Source organism: Spinacia oleracea, chromosome 4, assembly GCF_020520425.1.
Source record: "Spinacia oleracea cultivar Varoflay chromosome 4, BTI_SOV_V1, whole genome shotgun sequence".
Taxonomy (NCBI): domain Eukaryota; kingdom Viridiplantae; phylum Streptophyta; class Magnoliopsida; order Caryophyllales; family Amaranthaceae; genus Spinacia; species Spinacia oleracea.
In genome coordinates, this window is record NC_079490.1 from 165,595,382 (window position 1) to 165,623,335 (window position 27,954).

At 37.1% G+C, this 27,954-nt stretch overlaps 1 protein-coding gene across 1 annotated transcript; it reads left to right on the forward strand.

Moving 5' to 3' along the window:
* Positions 1 to 2,471: 2,471 nt before the first annotated feature.
* LOC110799265 (phosphatidylinositol 4-kinase alpha 1) lies at positions 2,472 to 27,735 on the forward strand. Its single transcript, XM_022004498.2, has 26 exons — positions 2,472 to 3,767; positions 4,502 to 4,843; positions 4,915 to 5,076; positions 7,825 to 7,995; positions 8,100 to 8,258; positions 8,341 to 8,468; positions 8,768 to 9,074; positions 10,672 to 10,840; positions 11,133 to 11,350; positions 14,372 to 14,530; positions 14,633 to 14,815; positions 17,406 to 17,933; positions 18,030 to 18,389; positions 18,750 to 18,964; positions 19,815 to 19,998; positions 20,133 to 20,269; positions 20,398 to 20,548; positions 21,569 to 21,835; positions 22,358 to 22,435; positions 22,576 to 22,623; positions 24,095 to 24,267; positions 24,351 to 24,546; positions 25,720 to 25,860; positions 26,055 to 26,263; positions 26,699 to 26,860; positions 27,188 to 27,735. The coding sequence occupies exons 1-26, from the start codon at positions 2,784 to 2,786 to the stop codon at positions 27,444 to 27,446; spliced, it is 6,090 nt and encodes a 2,029-aa protein (XP_021860190.1). The 5' UTR covers positions 2,472 to 2,783; the 3' UTR covers positions 27,447 to 27,735.
* Positions 27,736 to 27,954: the final 219 nt, after the last annotated feature.

Here is a 27,954-nt window from a genome sequence, read left to right on the forward strand (position 1 = left end):
TACTAAGTGTTTATTTATCTTTTACCTGGTCTTTATTTATCTATTTTTATTTTAATAAATCTGAAATAAATATTAGTTTTATATATTTTATTTATCTATTTAGACTCCTAACAACATTTATCTCCTATTATCTTTTTACGTACCAGTAGTTGACTCCTATTAAAATTACTAAGTATTTATTTATCTATTAATCTATCCTTTATCTATTTGGACCCCTAGAAAAAGTTATCTCTTATGTTTTTTTACCAGTAGTTGACTCCTATTAAATTTACTAAGTGTTAGTTTATCTTTTACATGGTCTTTATTTATTTATTTTTATTTTAATAAATCTGAAATAAATATTAGTCTTATATATTTTATTTATCTATTTAGACTCCTGACAACATTTATCTCCTATTATCTTTATACGTACCAGTAGTTGACTCCTATTAAAATTACTAAGTATTAATTTATCTATTAATCTATCCTTTATCTATTTGGACTCCTAGAAAAAGTTATCTCTTTTTTTTTTTTTTTTTTTAAGTAGTTGACTCCTGTTAAATTTACTAAGTGTTTATTTATCTTTTACCTGGTCTTTATTTATCTATTTTTATTTTAATAAATCTGAAATATATTAGTTTTATATATTTTATTTATCTATTTAGACTCCTAACAATATTTATCTCCTATTATCTTTTTACGTACCAGTAGTTGACTCCTATTAAAATTACTAAGTATTTATTTATCTATTAATCTATCCTTTTTCATAATCTAATCTAATATACATATATAAAGGAGGCATATTTGCTGAACTATTAGAGCGCCACCTAGGATTACTAATGATTTTGGCCAATGAAAAATAAGATTTCTAATTTATTTTTGAATTAAAAAAATCGAGTGCCACGTAGATAATTAATTAGGTTCCACGTAGATATTTAAATTAATTAATTAATTACTAATATATACAATTTCTTTCAAAATCAAATGCTCTAATAATCTAATATATATATATAAAGGAGGCATATTTGCTGAATTATTAGAGCGCCACATAGGATTACTAATGGTTTCGGCCAATGAAAAATAAGATTTCTAATTTATTGTTGAATTAAAAAAATCGATTGCCACGTAGATAATTAATTAGGTGCCACATAGATATTTTAATTAATTAATTACTAATATATACAATTCCATCTAAAATCAAACACTATAATAATTAAAAAAATAAATCTAAAATAAAATTCATCCAAAATTAAACACTAATCTAAAATAAAATAAATAAAATTCAATTTAAAAATCAAACATTAATCCCATAAGCATATTTGCTGAATTATTAGAGCGCCACGTAGGATTACTAATGGTTTCGGCCAATGAAAAATAAGTTCTACTTTATTTTTGAATAAAAAAAAATCGATTGTCGCGTAGATAATTAAATAGGTGCAACATAGATATTTTAATTAATTAATTACTAATATATACAACTCCATCAAACACTCTAATAATTAAAAAGTAAATCTAAAATAAAATTCGTCAAAAATCAAACACTAATCAGAAATAAAAAACAATTTAAAATCAAACATTAATCCAATATTAGAGCGCCACGTAGGAAATCTAATGGATTCGATCAATGAAAAATAAAATTTCAAAATTAATTTTGAATTAAAAAAGTCGAGTTCCACGTAGATAAATAATTAAGTGCCACGTAGATATTTTAATTAATTAATTATTAATATTATGCATATACAATTTCATCCAAAAACAAACACTCTCATCATTAAAAAAATAAATCAAAAATAAAATTCAATGCAAAATCAAAAACTATTCTAATCTAATACCAAATATATAAAATTGGTTTTACCAAAAAAAAAATTATATAAAATTGGTATATACATAAGAGTTTTATTTAAACTTAACCATTTAATAGAAACCGTGCATCGCACGGGCTAAAATCTAGTTAAAAATAAATCTAAAACAAAATTCAATCCGAAATCAAACATTAATCCAATATTAGAGCGCAACGTAGGAAATCTAATGGTTTCAGCCAATGAAAAATAAGACTTCAAAATTAGTTTTGAATTAAAAAGTTGAATGCCACGTAGATAAATAATTAGGTAACACATAAATATTTTTATTAAATAATTATTAATATTTCTTATATACAATTTCATCCAAAATCAAACACTATAATAATTAAAAGATAAATTTAAAATGAAATTAAATCCAAAATAAAAAAATCAATTTAATCTAATATATAAAATATAACAGTTGATATATATAGGAGTTTTATTTTAACGTAACAATTTAATAGAAACCGTGCATCGCACGGTCTAAAATCTAGTACGAAGTATAAAAGTTACAAGAACTATAGTATGGATGCAAGAGTTTTGATAGATAGAACCCGAATCCAAATCAAACGATCTATTCGCTTCCTTACAACGTGTCATAACCAATTACAGAGTAATTAAAGTCGTTAATTAACTTAAAAAAAACTCGAGTCGTGCTCTCATATTAGCAAAAACACTTTCTCCCTCCTTCCCTCATTCTCTCTCCTCCAATTTTCCCTCCTCCCAAAACCAAAAAAAACAATGGCAGAAAACTGTCACACCATAACGCCATGAGAACGACCTCACGATCATCAATTCTCCCAACAATCGTATCTCCCAAAACCCTAGCTCATTGCTCCACATTTTCTCCCAATTTCATCTACGCGATCCAACATTTTTGATCTATGGTATCAACCCTAACAAATTCCCCCAATTGTTGACATTTTTTCTAGGCTAATCTTCGTTTTCTTCGAAGAATCATCAATGGAAGCTTTGACAGAGCTATGCGACTTGATTGCGAAGAATCCTACCCAGTTCAAGGAGAAACTGGCTTGGATTTGCGGTCGTTGTCCTTCTTACGAGTCGCCGTCGTCTGGATCGCCGAGGATTTCTCGATCTCAGCTCAATGCCGTCCTCGCCGTCGCTAGGTTTCTCTCTCAGTGCCCCAATTTGCCCGATAATCGTCCTCAAGACGTGGTTGTGGAGTTTCTTCGCTCGATTCCGTCGTCGTTTCGGCCGTCTTTTTGGCCTCAGTCATTTGGTAATGATTCTATTTCTGCATTTTACTCTGATTTTCTTCGTTACGTTGTCAATGCCGCGGAATTGTCGGACGAGTTCGCTGATGAGGTTGCCGGTTTCTTAGGAGAGATTGTGATATCTGCTTTTAACAATGCTTATATTAATGATGGGAGTAATTTAGATGAATTGAAGATTTGTAAGGCGTTTTTGATGTCGTTGTCGGAGAGTTTTCCGCGAATTTCGACATTGGATGCTGAGAAGTTGATCAATATTTTGTTAGAACAAGTGCCTTTTGTTGTTTATCCTAGCTCTCCTAGAGAGGTTACTATTGCTTCAGGAACTTCGTCTTTTCAGAGTTCTCCAGCCAGTTTAAGTTATTTTCAGCCTCATGATAGTCCGAGTCCTATGAATGGGACTAGTCAGCTCTCTGTTTCATCTGGTGGCGGTTCCAGGGTTGTGGTTGATGATGCCGTGAGCACGGCTTCGTCTCGTGTGTCGGAGATGAATGGGGTAAGCAGCATTGCCTCAAATATGGATGGTGAGGGTCCTGTTCGAAGACAGGTGGCTAATTTTGAGGAAGAGTCAATAGAGAGCGTAGAGAAGCAGGAGATTTTATTTAAGTTGGTTGGGCATATCTTGGATAATAAAGTTAAGATGGATCATAGGCTTGTGGAGCAAGTGCGGTTAGTGGCAAAGAGGCAGCTTCAGTCATCCTCCGCATTTTTAAAGGTACAATTTTGCAATAATTTATCTGAATTGATGTTTTGTTGCTAGATGCTAGAGTTGAAAGGTTTGTATGTTTCTTGTTTGGAATAGACTGAATAGTGATAAGTAAAGATGTTATTGGAAGCTAAATTTACTGAAGTGTTCTTCAAAATAAGATAAGATGGTCAATATGACCAAATCCTCCATCATCTTTTTTTAAAGGGCAATGGAGAGCAATTGAAAAAAAAAAATCTTTTGTTGCATCAAAAGTGCGGCCTTGGATGAAACTAGAGGTGGCTCAAAGAACATATACACCTAATACGAACGAAGCCTTCTTTTCTGATCCCCCCCTTCCCATTCCTTGTTTGTTTGAGTCATTAAAGTTTAAGACACGGGAAATCCAGAAAACGATTGTGTGTGTTCATTTAATATTTTGGTGGAAAGCTGGATCACTCTGACAGTGATTGTATTTTTTGGGGACTTGGTGGTTACTAATAAAAGTTTCATTGGATTTGGTGGATTTGTGTTTTTAAGCTCAAGGGATAACTATCAATCTTACATTTTGCAACACTTTTTCAAAGTTTTAAATTTAAATTTTGTGGGGATTAAAACATGGAGTTTTGTGTGGTTCAGTCCAGTGACAGATGATGATTCATCCTTGCCCCCATCCTAGGCGTAGGAGCGTTGGGTGTTGTAGTTGTTGTATGGTGTTATTTTTGGCATGAAATGGTTATATATTTTTTTTGCTTTATTGGCAGTTAAGGAAGCGGGATTGGACAGAAAATGGGCAAACATTGAAATCTCGAGTAAATGCCAAATTATCTGCATATCGAGCAGCAGCTAGATTGAAAATTAAATGTCTCACCTCACTTGACTGTGATGTGAAATCGACAAAGAGGGTGTTGCTTGAGACCCTGGCATTGATGATAGATGCCGCAGAAGCTTGTCTACTTTCTGTTTGGAGGAAGCTCAGACTTTGTGAAGATCATTTCAGTTATTTGCTCTCTGGAGTTGCTCAGACAGCAACAGCTCGTGGTGGACAACTGCTTCGAGTTCTGTTGATTCGTCTCAAACCTTTGGTGCTTACGGCTTGTGCACAGGTATATCAGATTCCATCAGCTAAATTAGGTTCTTTCTCTCTGTTTGTCGTGATGTTTTATATACTGGACAGGCAGATACCTGGGGCAGTAGTCAGGGAGCCATGTTCGAAAGTGTCCTTAGAACATGCTGTGAGATTGTTGAATTTGGCTGGAGTAAGGACCGAGCTCCTGTTGACACTTTCATCTTGGGACTGGCTACCAGTATCCGTGGAAGAAATGACTATGATGAAGAGGTTAGTTCTTCATTTTTTGGAGCATATTTTGCGGCATATGCTAAGGGTGATGAGGGCACAAATATCATTTTGCATGCTCCATATTGTTTACTTGTATCCATATGAAGATGCATGTAAATGCTCCTATGTTCGGAACGTGACAGGCTCTGATTCCCAGGATCTTTTATTCGCTGTTTTTATGCTTGTACTGTCTTCATGTGCTTTCTTTTGTGACTATACTTGTTTAGTTAAGTTAGCCACTTTTCTCTCAGATCTAAGCGAATGTATAGGTTCGGTAATGGATTGACTTTTCAGTTCCTGGATGTTTGTTTATACCATTATACAACTTTAAGGATGTGAAATACTTTCTGTTATGTCTTCCTTATTTTTCAAGTGAACCTTGCTTTTTCCTGTTTTACTTCGACTCTAATGTTATTGAATAGGAGGACTAGTTGTTGGAATACTGTTAAAGTGACAAGTAAGAAACATGTTTTTTCAGCATGTATGTCACATTATCGATCTTTCTGATTGAGGTTATGGTGCAAATTGGAGGGTCCCATTGGAATTGGTGAACAATCTATTTTGACAAAAAAAAATTGGAGTTACACTATGGGCACTTAAAATAAAGATATGCTCCAGTTTCTTCTGTGGGACTTGGGGAAACAATTTGTTTTCTGTGGTTATGCTGTCTGAGTCTCTGAGTTCTCCGCTCAGCATTTATGCATTGTCTTCTTGAGACTTGAGAGTACTACAATGAGGGCTTGTTGAAGTAGGGAAAAAGAAGACCACTTTGTCAAAGATAGCTTGCATAAACTAGAGAATAGGGAGTAGCCTATATCTTTCCTACCCAGATGTGAGTGGTTGTTGTTATGTAGCTTGATCAGCGTTTATCTTCTTTAGAAACTTTGTTGATGTTTTTGGCTAGTTATATGTGCTAGCTTTCTGTCAAGAATCCATGTTGGCACCGTTATCTGAAAGGTGAATGGCTTTTCATATTTCTGCTTTGGTTTTTTGATTGAGAATCAGGAAAATGTACGAAACACGCTCATGAATTATATAAACATTATTCTATTAACTCCTTTTCCCTCCTCTGATCGTTGATTCTTCCCTCAATAGACATAATAATAATGTTTGTCTCTTACATAAGTGTACCTGATTCACGTTTCGCTTTGGTACGGGGTTCGCAGTTTGTCGATTGGCTGTTTTCGTGTTCGCAGGGGGTTATAAATTTGCAGTTTGTTTTAGTACAAATTTCCAGTTTATACATCGTACTGTAATCCTTCTAGAGAAAAAAAGTTGGATAGAGAAAATAGGCAAAGCATACTTGCTTAGAAAAGACAAAAGTCAAGTGTTTACTATGCAATGAGAAAAAAAAGCTAACCCACATGCAAATCCCCACCACCAATACACTACCACAAACTTGAAGAAAAATAAAGGACGGAAGAAAGTGAATAGATTGCCGGAGCAGCCATGGCTTGGTTTGAAGAAGACAATTCATAAACGAAAAGAACAATTGGCGAGTGGATTCATCTCGTTTTTCCTTCTAAACAAAAGCCCCAACCTATTTGTTCTTCTCTCGCCTTCCGATCACGGAATCAAAACTCGACCGTTCCATTACGTAACGGCGTTTTGTAACGGTTTTGGATTTGCTGTTCCGCAAAAACTCGTTAAGTAACTGTACATTTTTTTTCCCATGACACCGTTCTTTTACACATTGGCCAACAATATTTTAGTATTAGCTATGTAGTTTACGAAACATGATATTTTGAGTGGTTATTTGTTCACAAAATATAATACAGACTCATATTAGGATAGATTTGGTTATACTGTGTTGAACTAGTACTTTTTAGACTTAAAATGTAATAAGAAGGCTTGAATATGTTAATGTGAGTTTTCCAAAAATTTACACCGCGTCAGTCGTGATCTGTTCTATTCATCTGTTGTTACCGCGAACGCGACCGCATCCTCGTTTTTTCTATGCTTCCAACCTTCAATCGCTAGAACTAGGGTCTCAGATTCGGGATGACAATACTAGCTATTTGATTCGCGAACCACAACAAATTGGAACGCTAGAGAACCGCGAATTGGTTCGTCCGAACCGATTCGAGATTCTTGGGGGGTAGGTGTGAATCTCGTAACTGTGCTTTACACCTACGAAAAAGAAGACTTGTATGTTACAGACGCTACAATTTCGTTGTAGATGTGCGAAGTTCTAGTGTCACTCCCCTTTATAAAGGTTGCTACTCGCTTGTTTATGTCCACATTTAAAGTTTTGAAGCCAGCAAGCCGTATTATGTTTTTTTTTCTTATAGATGTTGAAGGGGAGTGATGGAGAGGAGGGGGACCAACTTTCTTTTGTTCAGTTGGTAGAGGCTGTGTATATCAGTGAACCATTTTTTTTTTTCCGTCTTATCAATGTATAATATGTCCCAAAATCTTCTAGATGTAATACTAACAAATGAGTAATGACCATGGTCATTTTTGATAAATAAGTCCCAGTCAATAGTTAATTAAATGTGTGCTCACCATGACTCGTGTATCTATTTTTCTTTTTCGGCAAGACTACTTGCATATGTTATTGAGGAGTTGTAAGAATCTCTCATAATTTTTTCATACAATTGTCTGACTATTTCCATTTGTTTAAAATCACAGTTATGTTTTTTATGCAACTACTTTGTTATATTTACTGTACTATAATTTTGGTACTTGTAGCTCTTCTATATCTGTAATTCTGTATAGTCTTGCTCATACAATATGACTTGTATTCAGGGCACGAAAGAAAATGCAGCTGTCCCAACAATTCAGCTGAATGTTATCCGATTACTTGCTGACTTGAATGTTTATGTTAAAAAGCCGGAAGTGGTAGACATGATATTGCCTTTACTTGTTGAAAGCTTGGAGGAGGGTGAAGCTTCAACTCCCGGCTTATTGCGGCTTCGTGTAAGGCAACTAATTTAAAGAGAAACAGTTGATCTGATGTTTAATTGCATGGTTATGTATCTTAATGTCGATTTTGAATTGCTTATAATGTATCATTGCTGCAGCTTCTTGATGCCGCTGCTCGATTAGCCAGCTTAGGCTTTGAGAAGTCTTACCGAGAAACTGTTGTTCTGATGACAAGAAGCTATCTGGGTAAATTATCAAATGTAGGTTCTGCGGAGAGCAAAACAATGGCACAGGAAGCTACGACAGAGCGTGTTGAGGTATTTTCTAGGATGTCATGCTTTTGAAGTTCTTTCCCAGAATTAGTAAGGTTTTGACATGCTCACTGGTTTTCCACTTTAGACTCTTCCTGCAGCATTTCTTCTGATTGCCAATGGACTTACGGAAAATAAATTGCGGTGTGACTATCGTCACCGTCTTCTCTCATTATGCTCAGATGTAGGCTTGGCTGCAGAGTCTAAAGGTGGAAGGTAATTTGATATTCTTCTATTAAACTGTGATTGAGTATAGTACTTCTAAGTCTTTTTTGGGGTGTCATATGGTGTATTTTGCTTCTTTGTTTACCCCTCTATGGCTCTGTCCATTAGAATTGATATCCAATATTCCAATTCTCGATGGTGGGTTAGATCAAGTCTTTGAATGAAGCCGCGAAAGTAAAAATTGATAGCAGCATGTACTAGATGATTGTAGACATTTCCTTTGGGCTGGGACTACGTATATATGTATGTGTGTAATGTTTTAAAAGGTTGCATGTCATAACTGTTTCCAGGAGTGGAGCCGACTTTCTGGGACCTCTAATGCCAGCTGTTGCAGAAATATGTTTAGATTTTGACCCAACTGCCAATATCGAGCCTTCTCTTTTAAAAATGTTTCGCAACTTGTGGTTCTATGTTGCTCTGTTCGGATTAGCACCTCCCATTCAAAGAAACCAGGTTCCCTCAAAGCCTGTCTCTACTGGACTGAGTGGTGTTGGAAGCATGAGTACTATACAACTTCAAGCTGTTGATGGACCATACTTGTGGAATATTCAATGGGCATCAGCTATTCAGCGCATTGCACAAGCTACTCCACCGCTTGTAAGTTGATCTGCAAACTATGTGATGGCATATCTGCAAGTTTGCTTTCCCTATATATATATATTTTTAAAATTATTTCCTTTCGTTCTAGTGGGGCTTTGTGTGTTTGGAAGTCTTGCAGTGTCTTATGGTGGATTTTTAATAGTATGGCTTTTGCAATGGGAAATATACTTTTGTATTCAATCGATTACTATGGAGTATGGACTCTGAAGGGTGAGTTTGACCGTGGAATGATTTCAGGTTTCCTTTGGTGCATGGCTTGACAATTTGCACCCTTTGTTGTGTTCGGGTTGAAAACCATGTGTTATTTTTTGTTTGCAATTATGAAAATTACCTGCCTTTTGATGATCACATTCTGGTTCTTCCATGCGTTAGGGTCTAAGGAGGTCCAGATTTATGCAACCTACCCTAGTTAAAGCAAATTGGTAGAGAAACTGTTTCACGACAAGCACCCATCAATTTGTTTTCAGTTTCGAATAAATATTTATTTTTTTGGGTGTGTTTTTCCTATGGACATCAAGTTGTATGTTTATAATTGAGAATTGAGATAATCATTTGGCTTGAGTTGTGGGTTGTTTCCTCTTCTTTTCCAATGATAGTTTTTGCATTATTTTTGCGGGTCCAAATGTGTGATAAATATATGACATTTTTTGTGGGAAGAGGAGGGAAGGAGGAAGTTCAATATTTGGATAGAGAAAAAGATGCAGGAAAGGATGGGATTGGGGTGCTTTTTCCTTCTTGTTCAACTTTTAAAGGATTTTGTTGATGAAGGTAAGGAAAAGTGATTCCCCTCATCCCCTTCTTACCCAAAGCAAAATATTGTTCAAACAAGGGTAAAATTTTTCTGGTCCTCTAAACCGTTCCTCAGGCCCTCAACCCCCCCCCCCCCCCCCCCCCCCCCCCCCCCCCCCCCCCGAATCAAGTGGCAGGATCTATTTAAATAATGGTTCGTAATATGTTCAAGTGCTGTAAAGTTGGACATTTGCAGATACTGGAAATCTACATGTCTTCTTTCGCTGTTATATGGTGCACTGGTGTTAATATAAGGATGCTTGTGTCTGGGGAGTCCTAAGTCTTCCCTTGTACTATTTTGGAGTTGCTGCAGGTTTGTCCTGGACTCCTGGGGGCTTTGGAGGGACCAAAGAGAAGAGGATACCTGGTGTAATGTTTCAAGGGATATTATGCGGTGTCTGTAGTTAGAAGGGAAACTGTTCTAAAAGTTATTGAAGGAAAACTGTTCTAAGAGTTATTTACATCGGGGTATGATTACTTATTAAGCATCTTTATGGATAAGGCGGCTGGGGCATCTAACAGTTGTCCAGATGTGGGGATTCGAAGAAATTGGGATAATTTGTAATGTGTGTTTGCTGATATGAGGACACCTTTATCCTCTTACCAGTGCTCTTTTTTACTGCTGATATGTTCTTTTTTTTCCCTCTACTAACAAAAAGGTTTGTATGGCTAGGTTGTGTTGTCCGTTGGAAGCCACCCATTCATCTAGATATATAGCTTGGTTAATCTGTACAAATATTATAAGACTTATTTCTTCCATGGGCGGAAAATAATGAATAGCTTATGTTTTATGCTTGGCATTTAGGTTGTAAGTTCTGTCAAGTGGCTCGAAGATGAGTTTGAACTTAATGCTCTTCACAATCCTGGTAGCCGTCATGGAAGTGGTAATGAAAAGGCTGCTGCAACCCAAAGAAATGCTCTCTCTGCTGCATTGGGGGGACGAGTTGATGCTGGAGCAATGAGTACAATCTCAGGTTCACTATACTATTTCATGTCTATTTAGTGAATTACAATTTTCAAAGCATCAAGATCCGATAGTTTCTAGAAACGTATTATTAATTTCTCTTGCACTTCAAAAGTCTGAGTAACACACACACCCCGCTCCTCTTAAAAAAAGCAAGGGAGGCAATTGTGGTATATGGCAGTTGAACATCTTTATTATCTGAGCAGATCTTCTTCACATCAATCACATAGTCTTCTTTCATGAAAGTGCTCTACTTTAAGGTCTTAACGAAAAGTGTTTTTGTCCATGATAAATTCTTTCAGGTGTGAAAGCTACATATTTGCTTGCTGTAGCATTTTTGGAGATTATACGTTTCAGCAGCAATGGAGGCATTCTTAATGGTGATTCTAAGTTAACAGCCTCTAGAAGCGCCTTCAGTTGTGTGTTTGAATATTTGAAAACACCAAATCTTGCACCTGCTGTTTTTCAGTGTTTGACTGCTACGGTCCATCAGGCATTTGAAACAGCTGTATCATGGCTGGTATTCTTTTCTCTTGATACTCTTTAATATTCTGTTTTCGTATGAACTAAGTAATTTGGTGTCATGCTGATGCACTGGTGGATGATGGCTACATACTCTAAAGTTGAACTAAAAGCACTTTTGTTGTTGGCACTGACTTTTCTCTCCGTACTTTTCTTGTTCGGGACTTTGGGTTGTTTCTATGACCTGATTGAGAGTCATGTCCTGCCGCTTGACATACGAAACTTTCCTGGGGATGAAATTAATTTGGTAGTTTCATGAGAATAAGTGAATCACCTCTTACTTTGTTTTCCCTTCAATGCTCAATGTGTTATTTTCTTAGGTAAAGGGTTTGCTGGGTTTGACCCGGAATTGTTAATGATTTGTGGTGTGTAAGAGAACCTTTTTTGTTGAGGAGAGCATGTTGGCTCCTTGAGCATTTTTGTGGTGTATGTGGAAGGAGAGGAACTAACAGGTTCATGGGGGCTTAGTCAGTCAGGCATTCCAGTTATCTGTCACGAGGATGTGTTTGGTTGGAGTGATGTGTTTTATCACATTATTACTTATCCTTTTCAGAGTTGTAGATAAGATCATCAAATAATATAATTTTAGGGCATCTTAGTTTGCTTTTTTTTTTTTGTTTTTTTTTTGTTTCCTACTTCTATGACTGTTTCTAGGGTTACGAGCTTATGTTTATGGTTCCTAAGAGGGAAAATTTGGTTCTAATAATCCTACCTTTGAGCAGTTTGCTTTAATTAATCCCACCTTTGAGGTTTATTAAAATATTCCAAACTCGAGGCAACATCTTCCCATATTGCCATATTGCTCCTATATGACCAGTGATCTGAAACAGCAGTTAAATATTTTCTTTCTTTTTCCTTTTGATAACCACCAACACCATCACTACGAACAGCAAAACTGACCACTACCAACACCAAAACTGACCACCACCACTCACAAAAATGGCATGTGGGTCTTACCTTCTTGCCGTCTCTCGCTGGCGGCGGTTGGTTTTGTTGTTGTTACAATGAGGGGTCAGAAAGGAAAGAGGGTTAGATAGAGGAGAGAGTTGGGGCAAAGGAGATGGTTGCAGTGGTTCAGGGAGGAGAAAGAAAGAGATACGAGAATGGTGGAAGGATGGGCGAGAGCGAGTGTCAACGGAGGAAGTTGGGCTGCCGGACATTGATGATTGCAGGTGGGTTGGTGGGTGGTTGTCGCTCGATATGGTGGTTTCCAGCGAGGATGAGAGAGAATGAGGCATAACGGGAGTGGGAGAGAGAGAGAGAGCGGGAGTGGGGGGGGGGGGGTTGTTATCGTTTTGGGCGTCGATGGAGAGGGAGGAGAGAGAAGAGGTCGGCGATGGAGTGAGAAGTCGTTGCTGGTGGAGAGAGAAGAGGGTCGCTGAGGTAAGGCAGGAAATTAGTTGTGGGTGGGAGGTTGGCTAGGTTTTGAGCGCCGATGGAGGGTGAGGCAAAAGAAGGGGCTTTTGATGGTCGGGGAGGAGATCAGCGAGGGACAATGGAGGCCGGAGGATAGTAGGTCAACGGTGGAGGGGAAAGGGAAGAAGAAGGAGAGAGGTTTTTTTAATTTAGATTAAAAAAATTGTCTAGTTAGAGACACGTGGACATGTAACCTGCTACTGCAGGTGAATTACCTGTTGAGACCATTAAAAGCGAATAGGTCCAAAAGTTTGGATTATTAAAAAAAATGTCAAAGGTGGGATTAATTAAAGCGAATCACCCAGGATTATTGGAATCAGTTTTTCCTCCTAAGAGTGGTAAGACTCCTTTTTAAACCATGGCACTTTGTTGTTGTCCTTTTGATGTAACTTTTTAATTTTATCTGAAGTTTTTGGGGATGAATGTTTGTTACTTAGGAGATACTCTCTCCGTTTCACAACGATAGATACACTTTCCTCTTTTAGACATATGCCCCACATTAATTTATTTATTTTGGTCTCCATTTCTCCCCACTTGCCTTATTTCATTTTTCTTTCTCCATTTTCCCCCACTTACCTCATTTCATTTTTCTTTCTTACAATACTAGAATGTATCCGTGCTATAATACACGGGATATATCCTTTGCAAAGAAACAAAAAATTTGATGGTTATTGGGGTAGGTAGTTATTACTTATTAGGGATGTTTCTTTGATTTTTATAACATTAACTATTTAAGATGGAGTACATAGAATTTCTAGGGTAAGGTTTGGAGCTTGTGGTTAAAAGTTGGAAAACCTACATTTTTATTTATGTATTAGGGTTCCACTACTATACATAAATTTATGATTTTCTTACAACATTCCACTACTTACATTACTTTATTATTTTTTCTCACAAGATTCCACTACTTACACTCATTTTATTAGTTTTTATGAAATGTTAAAGTGCAACTATCTTTGTGACATGGAGTGGGGGGGTGTCTAATTAGAAAAATTTGAACAACTTTGGAATAGATGCCTTAGTATGGAGCAGTCTCCAGTATGTTATACTAGTTTAATCTATCCTTATTGCATGTCTAGACTCCATAAGAAACTTGCTATGTTGTGGCTGAACTCTTCTTGCTGAAATGGCATAGCACTGTATATTTGATTTCCATGGATCTATGTCTCCCCTTTTCATTTTCTTTTTTAAAATTTCGTTTTGCCAGAGCAAGGATAGTAGAAATTGGGAAGTTTCATATGGTTTAGAGTTTTAGACGGTCGGTCACTAATATATTTTGTTCTACGTATTCTTCATCGAATTTCTATGAATTGCAAGGACCAATGAGCTGATATCTCCTACATTAATAGGAGCTGTGTCCGCACACACGCATGCAACTCACACTCTCTCTCTCTCAAATACACACACCCACACCACACACACCCCTTAATCGTTAATTATTCAATCTATTTATGCATATTCTCTGTAGCCTTCAGGTGATATCAATTGTACATGTTGTAATCATTGCATAACTACCCGTGTTACTCACGAGTCATTCTTAGATAGAGAGAGGAGGAAACAATTGTCTTTGGCTATAAAATTTAAGTCTAGATCTCAATTTCAGGAGGAACGGATATCTGATACGGGTGATGAAGCTGATATTAGAGACTCAACTCTCTCAGTGCATGCTTCCTTTCTGATTAAAGCCATGTCTCAGAGGGAAGAGCATGTTAGGGATATATCTGTTAACCTGCTGATTCAACTTAGAGATAAGTTTCCACAGGTAATTTTTATTATACTTTGCATTAGTTTACCTTACAACAGAGGTGAACCTTTTGCTCTTATCTTCCTACAAGTGAAACCTTAACGTAACCTTTGTTTGCAGATCCTTTGGAACTCGTCATGTATGGACTGGCTACTCTATTCTGTCAATAATGACCCATCTTCTTCACTTGTCAATGATCCTGCCTGCACTGCTGCTATTCGATCATTGTTTCAAAGGGTAGTTAGAGAATGGATTATAATATCACTTTCCTATGCTCCATGTACTGCCCAGGGTCTTCTTCAGGTTGGCTTGGCTTTGTTTTATACTGAACCCCCCCCCCCCCCCCTTCCAGTAAAAAAAAAATGAAAATTGTTTGCCCAATCTTTGGGTTATTTTTCCTTGACGTTTGAAACAAGTGGGCTAAGAATTCTGACTGATTCTTGTAATATTCCGTTTAGTAATTTTGACCCTCCATTTTTTCCCTGCTTTCTAGTCATGTCTTATGATTCAAAGGGGAGAAAGGAAGATTCTAATAGAATATTAATCTCTTATTCTATTACAGAATGTTGTCAACCTTCGAAGTTCAAACCTTTTAAAGTCAGGGGGGGGGGGTAAGTGTAGGTCATATAAATTTCGGTTAGGGAGTGGTTAATACAAGACAAAGTTTCGAAATGATATCAACTAATAAGCACATAGAGAGTCCAACTTGATATTTGGTTTGATCCATATGACTAAAAGCTGAAACAATTCCCTCTAAGATTAGTGACCCTTTCAACTGTGTCAAAAGTGGGGAGTTATATTATTGGTTTTTTTGTTTTGTTACTTACAAACTGCTAAAGTATTGTTCTCCTGGATATCTAATATCCACCCCACTCTCCATTCCTAAAAAGGGGGAGTAATTAGCCTACCCACAAGAGAGAAAAAGGCAAACTGTGGAGTTTTTGATGTTGCTAGACATTATGTGCTGTCCTGCCATTTGAAACTTGATATTGGTTACATTCCACTTCAATATATCTTTCCATTTTCTTTAGTCCCATCACGAGGCTTTGGCTTAGTGTGGGTGGGTTGGCCAAATGTGCAAAGTCTGACCCTTACAGTTGCAATGAGGTTCTTAGCCGTATTGATTAAGTTAGTGGCTGTTTGTAAAGATGGCTGTGGGCCGGGCCGAAGCCCGACCCGACCCGGCACGGAAAAGCACGCAAAAAGCACGGCCCGGCACGGGCACAAAGTCGTGGGCCGTGGGCCGGGCCTTAATTCTTAGGAAAAAGCACGACAAAGCACGACTCGACCCGGCACGTCAAAGCACGTTAAACTTAGTCAAATTAGCCTTAGGCACGACGGCCCGGTCCGGCCCGGCACGAAACAACGTGGGCCTGGCGTGGGCCCGGCACGGTTAGGCCCACGGCCCGTGGGCTCGACACGAAGCCCGGCCCGGCCCGGCACACAGCCATCTTTAGCTGTTTGTAACTTTTTCATATTCAACTGTTTAGTTATAAATGTTGGCGAAGTCGGAGGAGCAAATTGTAAAGGCACAGGAGTCTCTAAACTGCTTCTTTTGAGGGCTTAAGAATGGACTAATGTACCACGGTCCTTGAGTCATTATTTTATTCATTGAAAATATGGGTATGTCTCTGTGTGTTTTACCTCTTAAAATAGGAAAGAACTATTGTGGTTACATTGCTAGAGATAAGATCTTAATTCACCTAAAATTTCATGTTCATCCTATGCTTGTAGCTTAAACCTTTTGCATGTCTTGCATGGGCACAGACAATAATATGCCTTATTAAGTTGGTTAAAGTTAAACTTTCTTGTTCAGAGTAGTGTAGGCCTGTTTGACATCTTTGTAAGCCCACTTATGCTTATCATTTGTCTGCTTTAGTTCAAGGAGGGATTGGGTTAGTGGGTAGGGGTCTTTTTGTCTTTGTGCTTTCTTTCCATCCCCTCTTAATCTGTGTGTACCAAAATGAAGTGTGTCAACTAGGGAGTATATCTTTGTTGATTCCTTTGTATCTATAACCCTTAAAAAGTAGGAGCAATCCCTTATGAATAGTAACACCTACTTTATTTTATTTATCTTTTAATCTTTTATTATGTTGAGTAAAGTGGCTAGCTACATGCCATGGAATATATATATATATATATATATATATATATATATATATATATATATATATATATATATATATATATATATATATAGTGTATATATGAATGAGAGAGACGATAATTGTAATGATTAGAGAAATATTGGGCAATGCTAACATCCAATTAAAATACATAATCATATTAATTGTTTCGGGTATGAAACAATGGGCTTTGGATGAAGGCACTTTCGTAGTAGTGGAAGATCTAGCTTGTTCTTGAGAGTATTTGGGCTCAAAGTATATGCACACAAGTAAGTTAACTGGCAGGGGGTGTTCCGAGGAAAGCCCCTACGATGCCTTAGTAAGTACTAGGTTCGAGAGTAGAGAGAGTTCTCTAGATTAAAGTGTGTGTGAAGGAAATAAATGAGCGTGCCTTGGTATGTGCACTAGGGCGATATATTTATAGTGTTTGTGTAATAAATGCAGAAGGGCTTATTACAAATGGGCTGTGGGCCGCTTTAAGAGTTGTAGAACCTTGAGAGAGAGGGCTGAGTTATGTTGTATTTTAGCCAAGTTGGGATATCAAATCCGAAATATCCGAAATTGTACGTTGATTAATAATTACACTTTTGTGTCATAAAATCACAATAAATTAATGCATACGACTATTTCATATAATCACAGGCTGCTAGAACACCATCGGTGCCAAATTTCAAATTTCCAGCCAAACTGCGTGCAACTAGCTACTAGTCTTCTTCAAAATTTTCATTCCACATGACCATTTGTTTAACTATTTCAAATCTATGCAGGAAAAGCTTTGCAAACCAAACCCAGTAGAGAGAGCACAGCCTACTACAGATGTGGTTTCTTTATTGACCGAGATACGCATAGGAACTGGTAAAAACAATTGTTGGACTGGAGCAAGAACTGCAAATATACCTGCAGTCATGGCTGCTGCAGCTGCTGCTTCTGGGGAAAATTTTATCTTGACAGAAGCCTTTAGCCTGGAAGTGCTTAGTACTGGTGTAACTAGTGCTGCTGTGAAGTCTAAATGTGCTGGAGAAATTGCTGGAATGAGAAGGCTGTATAATAGCATTGGTGGATTTCAATCTAGTGCACAAACAGGGTTTGGTATAGGTATTGGACTTCAAAGGTTGCGATCCAGTGTTTCTTCTCAACCATCAATTGAGAATGATTCATTCAATGAAATCCTTCTCCAAAAATTCGTGCATCTTCTTCAGCAATTTGTCAACATCGCAGAGAAAGGTGGAACAGTGGAGAAGGCAGCATTTCGTGAAGCATGTTCACAAGCAACTGCTTTGCTCCTCTCAAATTTGGTATGCTTGATGCATTTATCTTTTTGAGATGTTTACTGATTCCTTATGTGTTGAGGTAGTTCTCATGTCCTCGTATGTTGTGGATTTCCTCTGCAGGGTTCTGATTCAAAAACAAATGCGGAGTACTTTTCGCAACTATTACGACTTCTATGCTGGTGTCCAGCTTACATTTGTACCCCTGATGCTATGGAAACTGCAGTTTTTGTGTGGACATGGTTGGTTTCAGCTGCACCACAGTTAGGCTGTCTAGTCCTGGCGGAGCTTGTGGATGCATGGTTATGGACGATTGACACAAAAAGAGGTCTCTTTGCATCTGATGCCAAGTGTTCTGGTCCGTCTGCTAAATTGCGACCTCACCTTTCTGCGGGGGAGCCAGAAGCTTCACCTGAAAAAGACCCCGTGGAACAAATAATGGCTCATAGACTGTGGCTTGGATTTTTAATTGATCGATTTGAGGTGGGTTCTTGCTTTGACATGGACTTTGATTATTTGGAGGGTCAGGGGTTTGACATATAACATATGAATCTTAGATATCGTTCTGCATGTTCTTTTTTCTTCCTGAAACTGCTCCATATCTTGTTTCCGCACAAACCATGCTGTGCTTGTTCTTGCAGCATAATAATTGTTGCAGTACATAAACTGTTCCAATTGTGGCTGAACTTTGAAACTTTGTGTTTTCTCCTGCAAGTTACTTAGAAACCACATTAAAATCAAACGGATTCTGCAGCCTTGTTTGGACAAGGCTTCTTTGATTGTACCGCCATGTGTTGAAGTTGGATATTCACGAATTTTCTCTTCCAATTTTAAATTATGTAGGTAGTTAGACATAATAGTGTCGAACAGATGCTGCTCTTTGGTAGGATGTTTCAAGGAACCACCGAATTTCCCTGGAGGTTTTCACGGCATCCTGTTGCTACGGGTACATTTTTCACTTTAATGCTTCTTGGGCTAAAGTATTGTTCTTGCCAATCACAAGGTAATTTGCAGAACTTCAGAACAGGCCTTCAGCTGCTGGAAGATCGGATATATAGGTAATTATCTTGTAGTGATGTTTGTCATTTTTCTATTCGATATCAGTTAGTAAAATTTTCTAGAAATCAGCTGATGTATTAGGCAGTTTGCAAAGAATCATCCAATGTAGTTTTTGTTGCGCAATGTGATCTTACTACTTACTGTTGCCATTTCCGTAACACCTTCAATTTATCCTTTTTTAATAATATTTTAGGTCGTGAAATGTCTATAAAAATCCTTATTTGTGCCCTGTTTTGTTCACCTTATTTCCAATTATTTCAGGAAAAATATGTTCAAACATGATAAGATCAGGAAAAATAAGGGCTACCCAATTACAACTTATAACTAAAATAAGTTCTGATAAGTTCTAATAAGTTCAGATAAGTGAAAATCATGTGAATAGAACAAACCCTTAGTCATGTGTTAGTACTAATTCTAACATTTCCCAACTGTTTTAGACTATGCCCTAGTTATGCTTATGACTTAAAATGCCCGAAATTAGCAGATTCCCGATGGAAATGTTAACTGAAAGTTGAACTGTTGTGATGTGCACCAAACTTCAGATGGGTATTTTAAGGCGTAATAAACATTCTATTTCACCAGTCGGGGTGTTTCTTCCACATCACAACTGGTAACGGGAAAGGTTAAAGAAATATACATATTGGGTGGATTTTTCTTATATGCCTAATATAGTTGGTTGTTTGCTTCCAATGTTCTGAATTCTTATATAGGAGAATGCAAGGTCGGGTATTTCTTCATCAATTATCATCTTTATAGCTTCTGAATTTGAAATTTCAATTTCTTTACAATTTTAATTTTTCTTCATTTGCTAAGGAAATTGGTTTTATACTTGAGAACATTTTTGTGCAGGGCTTGTTTGGGATGGTTTGCTTATGAGCCAGAATGGTACGACACAAGGAGTAAAATTTTTGCTCAAAGTGAGGCACAATCCGTTACTTCATTTGCTCAGTATCTTTTGAATGAGCGAATCGATAATGCTCCATCAGATCCAAAAGGACAGGCACGTGAAAATGGGGGCTCTTTGGGTGAGGGGGTATGGTTGCTGTTCTTACTTCTTAGCATATAGTTCTCTTCAAAGCTACTTATTCTAAATGTTCGATATGATATGCATCATCGTGTATCCCGTGTAATATGAAAATCTCCTCTTTTTAAAAAAATTCCTTGCAGAGGGAGCATCATCATCCAGTTTGGGGTTACCTGGAAAATTATGTTGTTGGGAGAGAAAAGCGGAAGCATTTGCTTCTGATGTTGTGCCAGCATGAAGCTGATAGACTTGAAGTTTGGGCGCAACCCACTAATTCAAAGTAATTGCTTTTGTTTTATCCTAAATTTATGAAGTTGTACTATTATGTCAATGCTCACTGCTTTGGTAATTGAAGATCGATCATTTGCTTGCTCAACTGTTTTCTGTTGGTTCCATATGGTTTCTTAGGGATTACACACCTCGGCCCAAAATTAGCTCTGAAAAATGGTTAGAGTATGCTCGGACAGCGTTTGCAGTGGATCCCCAAATTGCTTTATCATTAGCGTCACGGTTCCCTGCTAATGTCTCTCTTAAATCTGAGATAACTCAGCTGGTTCAGGTGTGTTCTTATTTTGCTACTCATGGTAATTGCACTGGTTCAGTGGTTTGGACTGGGTTGGGAACCTTTGTCTTTGTAGCTTAGAATTTTTTATATTTCGGTTACAGTCTTGTTTGAGTATTAATGTGTGCTGGTTGCATGATTTTAATTTTTTTATTATGGTTGGAATAGCTGTAACGATGGTTTAAGTAAAAGTTTGTGGTTAACGCGGCTAGAATTTGGCATCTATCATATCAGTTGGGTTGGTTTTTATTGGCCTATATGGGTTGATGCTTAACAATGTTTCAAACTCAGTGAAATATTGCTTAGGCAAGTTAAAGCCGACATGGAGTTATGGAAAAGATGATATGTCGCATATTGGCCGACAACGAAATAATTGGTCTATTCAAAAGCAGAACTGAGTTTCCTGTCCTGTCTGACATAAACACATATTATGGTTTTCTTTTTCAATCCTGTTTCTCCAATGAGATAAAAGTCATAAAACATTATTCTGAGTTCTGGATTCTGCCAAAGACAGGAGCCTCGTCATGGGCTTGGTTTTTGTTAGGCGAGTAAGTGAGGTCCCATTTGGCCTGTAAGGTAATTGTTATGGGAACTAGGATGTGTATGCAGTTGAATTATAACCTTGGGCTCCATGATTCTTGGGGTTTTCAGTCAATGATTGTGGTATAATTTTTATACTGTTACAGTTTTGAACTAGTTAGTGAACATGCTGAACTCTTTGTCTGAATTCTCCCAAATTAAATTGCATGTTTTACAGTTCCGTTTATGGTTTTCTCTCTACCCACGTTCTTTTACTTTATCCAGCACTTCTCTAGTACTTGTTTTTTTTTTTCATTCCACTGAGTTAAAAACTTAATAAACATTTAATAATGTATTCTGTGCCAAAGCGAACTATGCATTATATTGACGGACAGATGGAGTATTTTTTTTATAACCCTAAAACAAAAGAAGTACTTTCAATTATTTTTCTGCGGTTTATGGAGCTCATTGCATTGATTGTTGTGTATTCTATTGCAGGCGCATATATTGGAGCTCCGATGTATACCTGAAGCACTTCCATATTTCGTCACCCCAAAGGCAGTCGATGACAATTCAATGTTGCTGCAACAGTTGCCTCATTGGGCTGCTTGTTCAGTAACAAAAGCTCTTGACTTCCTTACCCCTGCATATAAGGGTCATCCACGAGTGATGGCGTATGTGCTGAGGGTTTTAGAATCTTATCCTCCTCAACGTGTGACATTTTTCATGCCTCAGCTTGTGCAGTCTCTGCGTTATGATGAGGGGGTGATTTTTCTATTCACCTATTTTGTGTCTTACCTTTTGTCTATTTGATTACTTGTTGTTGTGTGATTTATTCTAAGTCATCTTAATGCGTTTGTTTTGAGCGATGAAACATTTCTATTCAAAAACCTCTTTGTGGACAGTATATTTTTAAATGAGCTTATCCATAAAAATAGATGCTGCATTACTGGTGTAGTATTTAGTCTGCCTGCTTTCCTTTTATAGACGATCGAGCATATATCCTACACTTTGTTTAAATGTCCAGGCAAGGTCTCAAAGATATTTATGTCCAAATTCTTATGTGTTTCTTCTCCGTGTTGTATCTCATGGCAAACTTGTCTGGTTAAAATTTTCTGGTGGGATTGACTGTGCAACACCTCCTTTTTTTTTTTTATACTTCGTATATGTTTTTAGTTCAGCTCTCAGATTACTAATTGTGGCCATATTGATTGGTCTCCTCTTTAAATACTACTTTACGTTTGTATTTTTTTGTTTATTTATCTGTTAATGTTTTATGCCTTGTAGAGATTAGTTGAAGGATACTTGCTCAGAGCTGCTCAACGAAGTGATGTGTTTGCTCACATTCTCATATGGCATTTACAGGTACTGGAAAATATGGGTGTATGACTGTATGTGGCTGTAATAATCTTTGTGTTTACTTACATTCTCGTATGGAAATTATGAACACTATTATGTGTGTTTATGATGTTCTTTTAACTAACTATATTTTGCAATAATGATAGGGTGAGACATGTGAACCAGAAGGGGGTAAAGAGGCTGACCTTCAGAAGGTATTCCTGGTCCTTTACCTTTTCTTTCCTGTTATTAAGTTCCCCATCATTAAGTATTTTATATTTTTATGCACATGCCTCATATCAGTATATGTGTTACTTGTAGTATTAAGCAGTGTATAAAAAGGTGCGCCTAGGCACAAGGCGTTTGGAGCCCGTGCCTTTTATGGTCTGGGCGAGGCGATTTTGATGAGGCACACCCTCCGAGACGCAAACCATTTTTTCACAAATTTTTTTACTTTTTATTTGGGCGCATCTAAGGCGGTGGGAACTCCAAATTTCCTTGGTGCGCCTTGAGCCTTTTTATACATTGGTATTAAGTATACAAATATAGGCTAAGAGCTCCTGATTTTATTGCATTATTGATAAAGAAAGTCAGCCCTCGGTCCCTCGCCCCTTTCCCCGTTTCTTTCTTTCTGCTCATGATTTCTTATTTTCCTTCATCTCATCTCATCTCCATCCTCACAACTCTCTCTGTGTGCCGCCGAGATTGTATGATGCCACGTTTCTCTGATTTGCATTTTCCACCATGTTTTTCTATTCCTCCAGCTTTGCCTAACATATCCAACTATCACATCTGTTAGAGGCATTTTAATTCCTTGCTTCTCTTGGGCTAGAAAAGCTGACTCATTGGTCTACATTATTCAACACTTCTATTGATGTTCCCACATATAATGCATCAGCTAATGAGTTAGGTGCACTTTAGGTAATACAAATATGTTAGTCATTATTAGCTTGGGGAGGACGGAAGCTAGGGAGTTATATATGGATGAGATAAGTTAGAGAATAGACCGCCATACATGTAAGACCGCTGATGTCAGCATTAGAAAAAGTTTATATGACTAGAAATTAAAGTATAACTATTTGTTTGGAGAGTATAATTAAAATAGTAGAAGATAACTATTTGTTTACATTTGAGTAACTATTTGATTAAAAAGTATAACTATTTGATAAGAAGTTGGTCTTATACATTAGACCGTCATATATAAGATTTTGTATAAATTAGAAGAGAGGTATGAAGAAAATTGTTGAGAGTTGTTTTATTTCATCTAGCTTTTGTTTAGGGAGTGTTCATCCACTCGAATGTCTGAGATAGTAGCCCCTATTTGATGATTTAATCGCATCGAATTACAATCGACTATCAGTTTTCTTCAATTTCTCAGTTCTCCTTAATTTCTATCTTTCTGATAACCCATTCTATAATGCCACCCTTGGTGGAATATAGGGGAACTGGATGTTCAACCTTGCCCCTACTCTGGAGTAACAAGATTTTTCTTTTCTCTATTGATTCTAATCTAATGCACAACGACCAGTACGAACTTTAAAGAGTCATTTGAACAGAGTTATTATAATAAAAAGCCTAAAGATTAGTGAATATTTAACTCCATTCGATCATGTCTCTGCTTTTTTTTTACAGCTTTCATTTGATCATGCTGTGTTCAGGCTAACACATTTTTTGTTCTTATTGCAGAATAGCGCGTTTCTGGCCCTACTGCCACAAGTGAGGGAGAGAATTGTTGACAGTTTCAGCCCTAAAGCACTTGATATTTTTCAAAGAGAATTTGATTTCTTTGATAAAGTTACATCTATATCTGGTAAACTCTTTCCACTTCCAAAGGATGAGCGTCGTGCTGGTATACGAAGGTACTTGGTGGCATTTTCATTGACTATTTTGTATTAGAAGTCATTCTTATCTGTTTAATAATTGTTCTGTATCCTTTTACCAGGGAACTAGAGTTAGTTGAGATGCAAGGAGATGACCTCTACCTGCCTACTGCTCCCAACAAGCTTGTGAAGGGCATTCAAGTTGACAGTGGGATCCCTTTGCAGTCGGCAGCAAAGGTACCTATCATGATCACATTTAATGTGGTAGACAGAGAAGGGGATCCAAATGACGTGAAGCCCCAGGCTTGTATTTTCAAGGTATTCTACCATAATGTGGTTATTTTGACTGTTTGTTGGGTACTGTTAGCTTTTCTAGCTTATTAGGCTTAGTTAGTTGTTAAATGAGTTCTGATTGTTTCTCGTCTGTAATAGTTGGAGCGTTTGGATGCCTGAAATGATTTTTGTAAACTTTTCTTTTTAAATATGGGTGAAGTGGAGCATTTGAAAATTGAAATCTCTTGGTTGTTACGTATCAAGAACTGGAGCCTGCTAAAAAATAAGAATCACTCGTGATCTTCTCTGGAAGATCTTGAAAATATCATGGTTGCTGAATATATTAAAATGCTATGTGCAGAAAGCAGGCGATTTCCATCTGTTCTGATTGTTAACATTTAAATACTCCCTCCGTCCCGGAATACTCGCAACGGTTTGACTGAACACGCTTGCCAATGCACAACTTTGACCATCAATATCTTCAATTATATATTATAAAAACTTATAAAATATTAATATTTTGAAAATATATATTAAGATGAAGCCAACAATATATTATATGCTAACTCTTATTTTCATATACTATAAATAAAATAGGGTCAAAGTGAATTATGTGAATAGTGCAAAAAGTCAAACCGTTGCGAGTATTCCGGGACGGAGGGAGTATTAATTTTCTCAATGTAATTAGTTTCAACATGCATAAGTAGTTTCTACTTTAAGTTGGTACGGTTCTAATATACAGAAAATTACTACATTTTGAAGAAGGTTGCAGTAATTGACCTATTAAACTAAAATCAGACTGTTGATGCATCTAGACATTTGCAATTCAGCATTCCTGATAACAAGATAACATGCTGATATTTACTGTCGTCGATCAAGTTATTTTGGGGTTGCATCCAGCTTTCCATTGTCGAAGAGAAAAACTTATAATCATGCAGGACTCAATCTCAGAGTCTATGACTTCTTTCCGGATGAATTTGGTGAACTGATCGATCTCAAATCCACTATTTTTCATAAGCTTTGACCACTATTCTTGCCAAGTCCACTATTTTTCATAGGCTTTGACCACTACTGTTCCTCTCCCCCACCCCCCCCCCCCCCCCCCCCCCCCCCCCCCTTTTCTTTTCTGTGTGCTTCTGTACTATATGTGATTTTCTGTAGCTCTGTTAGTCTGCTTGTACATAAATTGATAATTTGTGAATGGGTATATTATTTTAGGTTGGAGATGATTGCCGGCAAGATGTTCTTGCTCTACAAGTGATCGCTCTTCTTAAAGACATTTTCCAGGCAGCTGGACTGAATCTTTATCTTTTCCCCTACGGAGTTCTCCCAACTGGTCCTGAAAGAGGAATAATAGAGGTAAACTTGTCAGCAATGGTGTTATAGTCCTATATGGATTCTCATATTGTAGTTGGCTTTATCCTAATGCGAAAAAATTGATGTTATAATGTTAGCTACAGTCTTTAATTTTAAGTTATTCAGATTTGAATTATATAGGTTCTTTCCTTCAATATCTGTGTATGTTTTTTACTTGTTATTCCCAATTCCTGCAGGTTGTGCCTAATACACGGAGTAGAAGCCAGATGGGTGAAATTAACGATGGTGGCTTGTATGAGATATTTCAGCAAGATTATGGGCCAGTTGGATCTCTCAGTTTCGAAGCTGCTCGGGAGAACTTCCTTATTAGCAGTGCTGGTTATGCTGTGGCCAGTCTTCTACTTCAACCAAAAGACAGGCATAATGGGAACTTACTTTTTGACAAGTGCGTTTTCTATTCTTGATTAATAGTAGTTGTTTTTACTGTCCCTCATTAGCCTTCACATATTCCCTCATCAATTTGTGAATGGTTTGCTACTCTGTTTCCTCATTTACTATTTAAATTGTTTTGATTCTGATGCCTCCGGTTCTAGTTAAAGTAAATCCCTAAAATCCATTGCGTTGAAGAATTTTGGTGGAAGTTTATTTTATTTGTTCCAGGATATGCTAAATGTTATGGAATAAAATCTGTTGTGACAACTCGAACACTTAATCCTTTTCTAATTGAGTAGTTTCGCAGTGGGGGAACTTTTTGGTTGCTGCTGAGAATAATAGTTGAAATGTTTACTTGTATCTTACAGTAGTCTACAAAATGACTATTGATAATTTGATACCATAGGAAGAAAACTTAATGTTGGTTACCTTTTTTTCACTGATACAGTTCAGGAAGACTCGTTCACATAGATTTCGGTTTCATCCTGGAAACGTCTCCTGGTGGGAACATGCGATTCGAGAGTGCTCATTTCAAACTGAGTCATGAGATGACTCAGCTGCTTGATCCTTCAGGGACTATGAAAAGTGAAACTTGGCATCTTTTTGTGGGGTAAGAGAACTGGCAAATCTTCCTATTTATTAATTACAAACTTTTATGTAAGGCGGTCTTACACAAAATACCATTTTGGTGTCATATAAGTTAAACAATGGTACAAATCAGTTAAACAATGTAACCAATTAGTTAAGCAATGAAATCAGATAGTTAAGCAATATGACTAATTAGTTAAACAATGGAACTAGTTAATTAAGCATTGGAACCAATTAGTTAAACAATCAAACCGGTCTTTTCAGTAAGGCGGTCTTACACAAAAGTTGTTGTTTGTTAATTTATCATCATCTGAACAATACCATCAACCTTGCATGGTTTTCGTTACAGATTGTGTGTTAAGGGCTACCTTGCAGCTCGTCGTCATATGGATGGGATCATAAGCACCGTGGCAATGATGGCAGACAGTGGATTACCTTGCTTTAGTAGGGGTGAGCCAATTGGTAATCTTCGGAAGAGATTTCATCCTGAGATGAGTGAACGCGAAGCAGCCAATTTCATGATCCGTGTATGTACAGATGCCTATAACAAGTGGACGACTGCAGGCTATGATCTGATACAATATTTGCAGCAGGGTATAGAAAAGTAGTACTTCCTTCGTATATTTAAGGTAAAAGGGTGTGTATATTATTCATTCCAGGCATTGCCACCTGTGGGCATAGCTGCAATTTTTCATCGTAATGTTGAGAATTAGGGGCTTGTTAATTAGCAAGTATATAAGTTTTTAGTGTGAGGTTCCTCTGGATGTCTGTAAAGTTAGCGTAATTTTGCAAATATTAATGAAAAATACACATTCTTTCGTGAATTTATGAGCCTTTATCATATGATATGAGCAGTGTGATTATGGCTCCATGTAAGTAGTGTTATGTTTTCCTTTTTACCGTGTTTAACTTATTATTACTTACGTAGTATTAGATGCAATTTGACCTGGTTTTTTGTGTTGTTTTGTAAGGGGTTCTGTTTTGGTGTTTATTAGTGGAATATGTTATCGCATAAAACCATATTGAACTGAAACCATAAACACCCCTAGTCTGGTACTTGCTAGGCACACGGCACAAACCTCTTATTCTCCACATTATTTGAATTCTGAAGCCCCT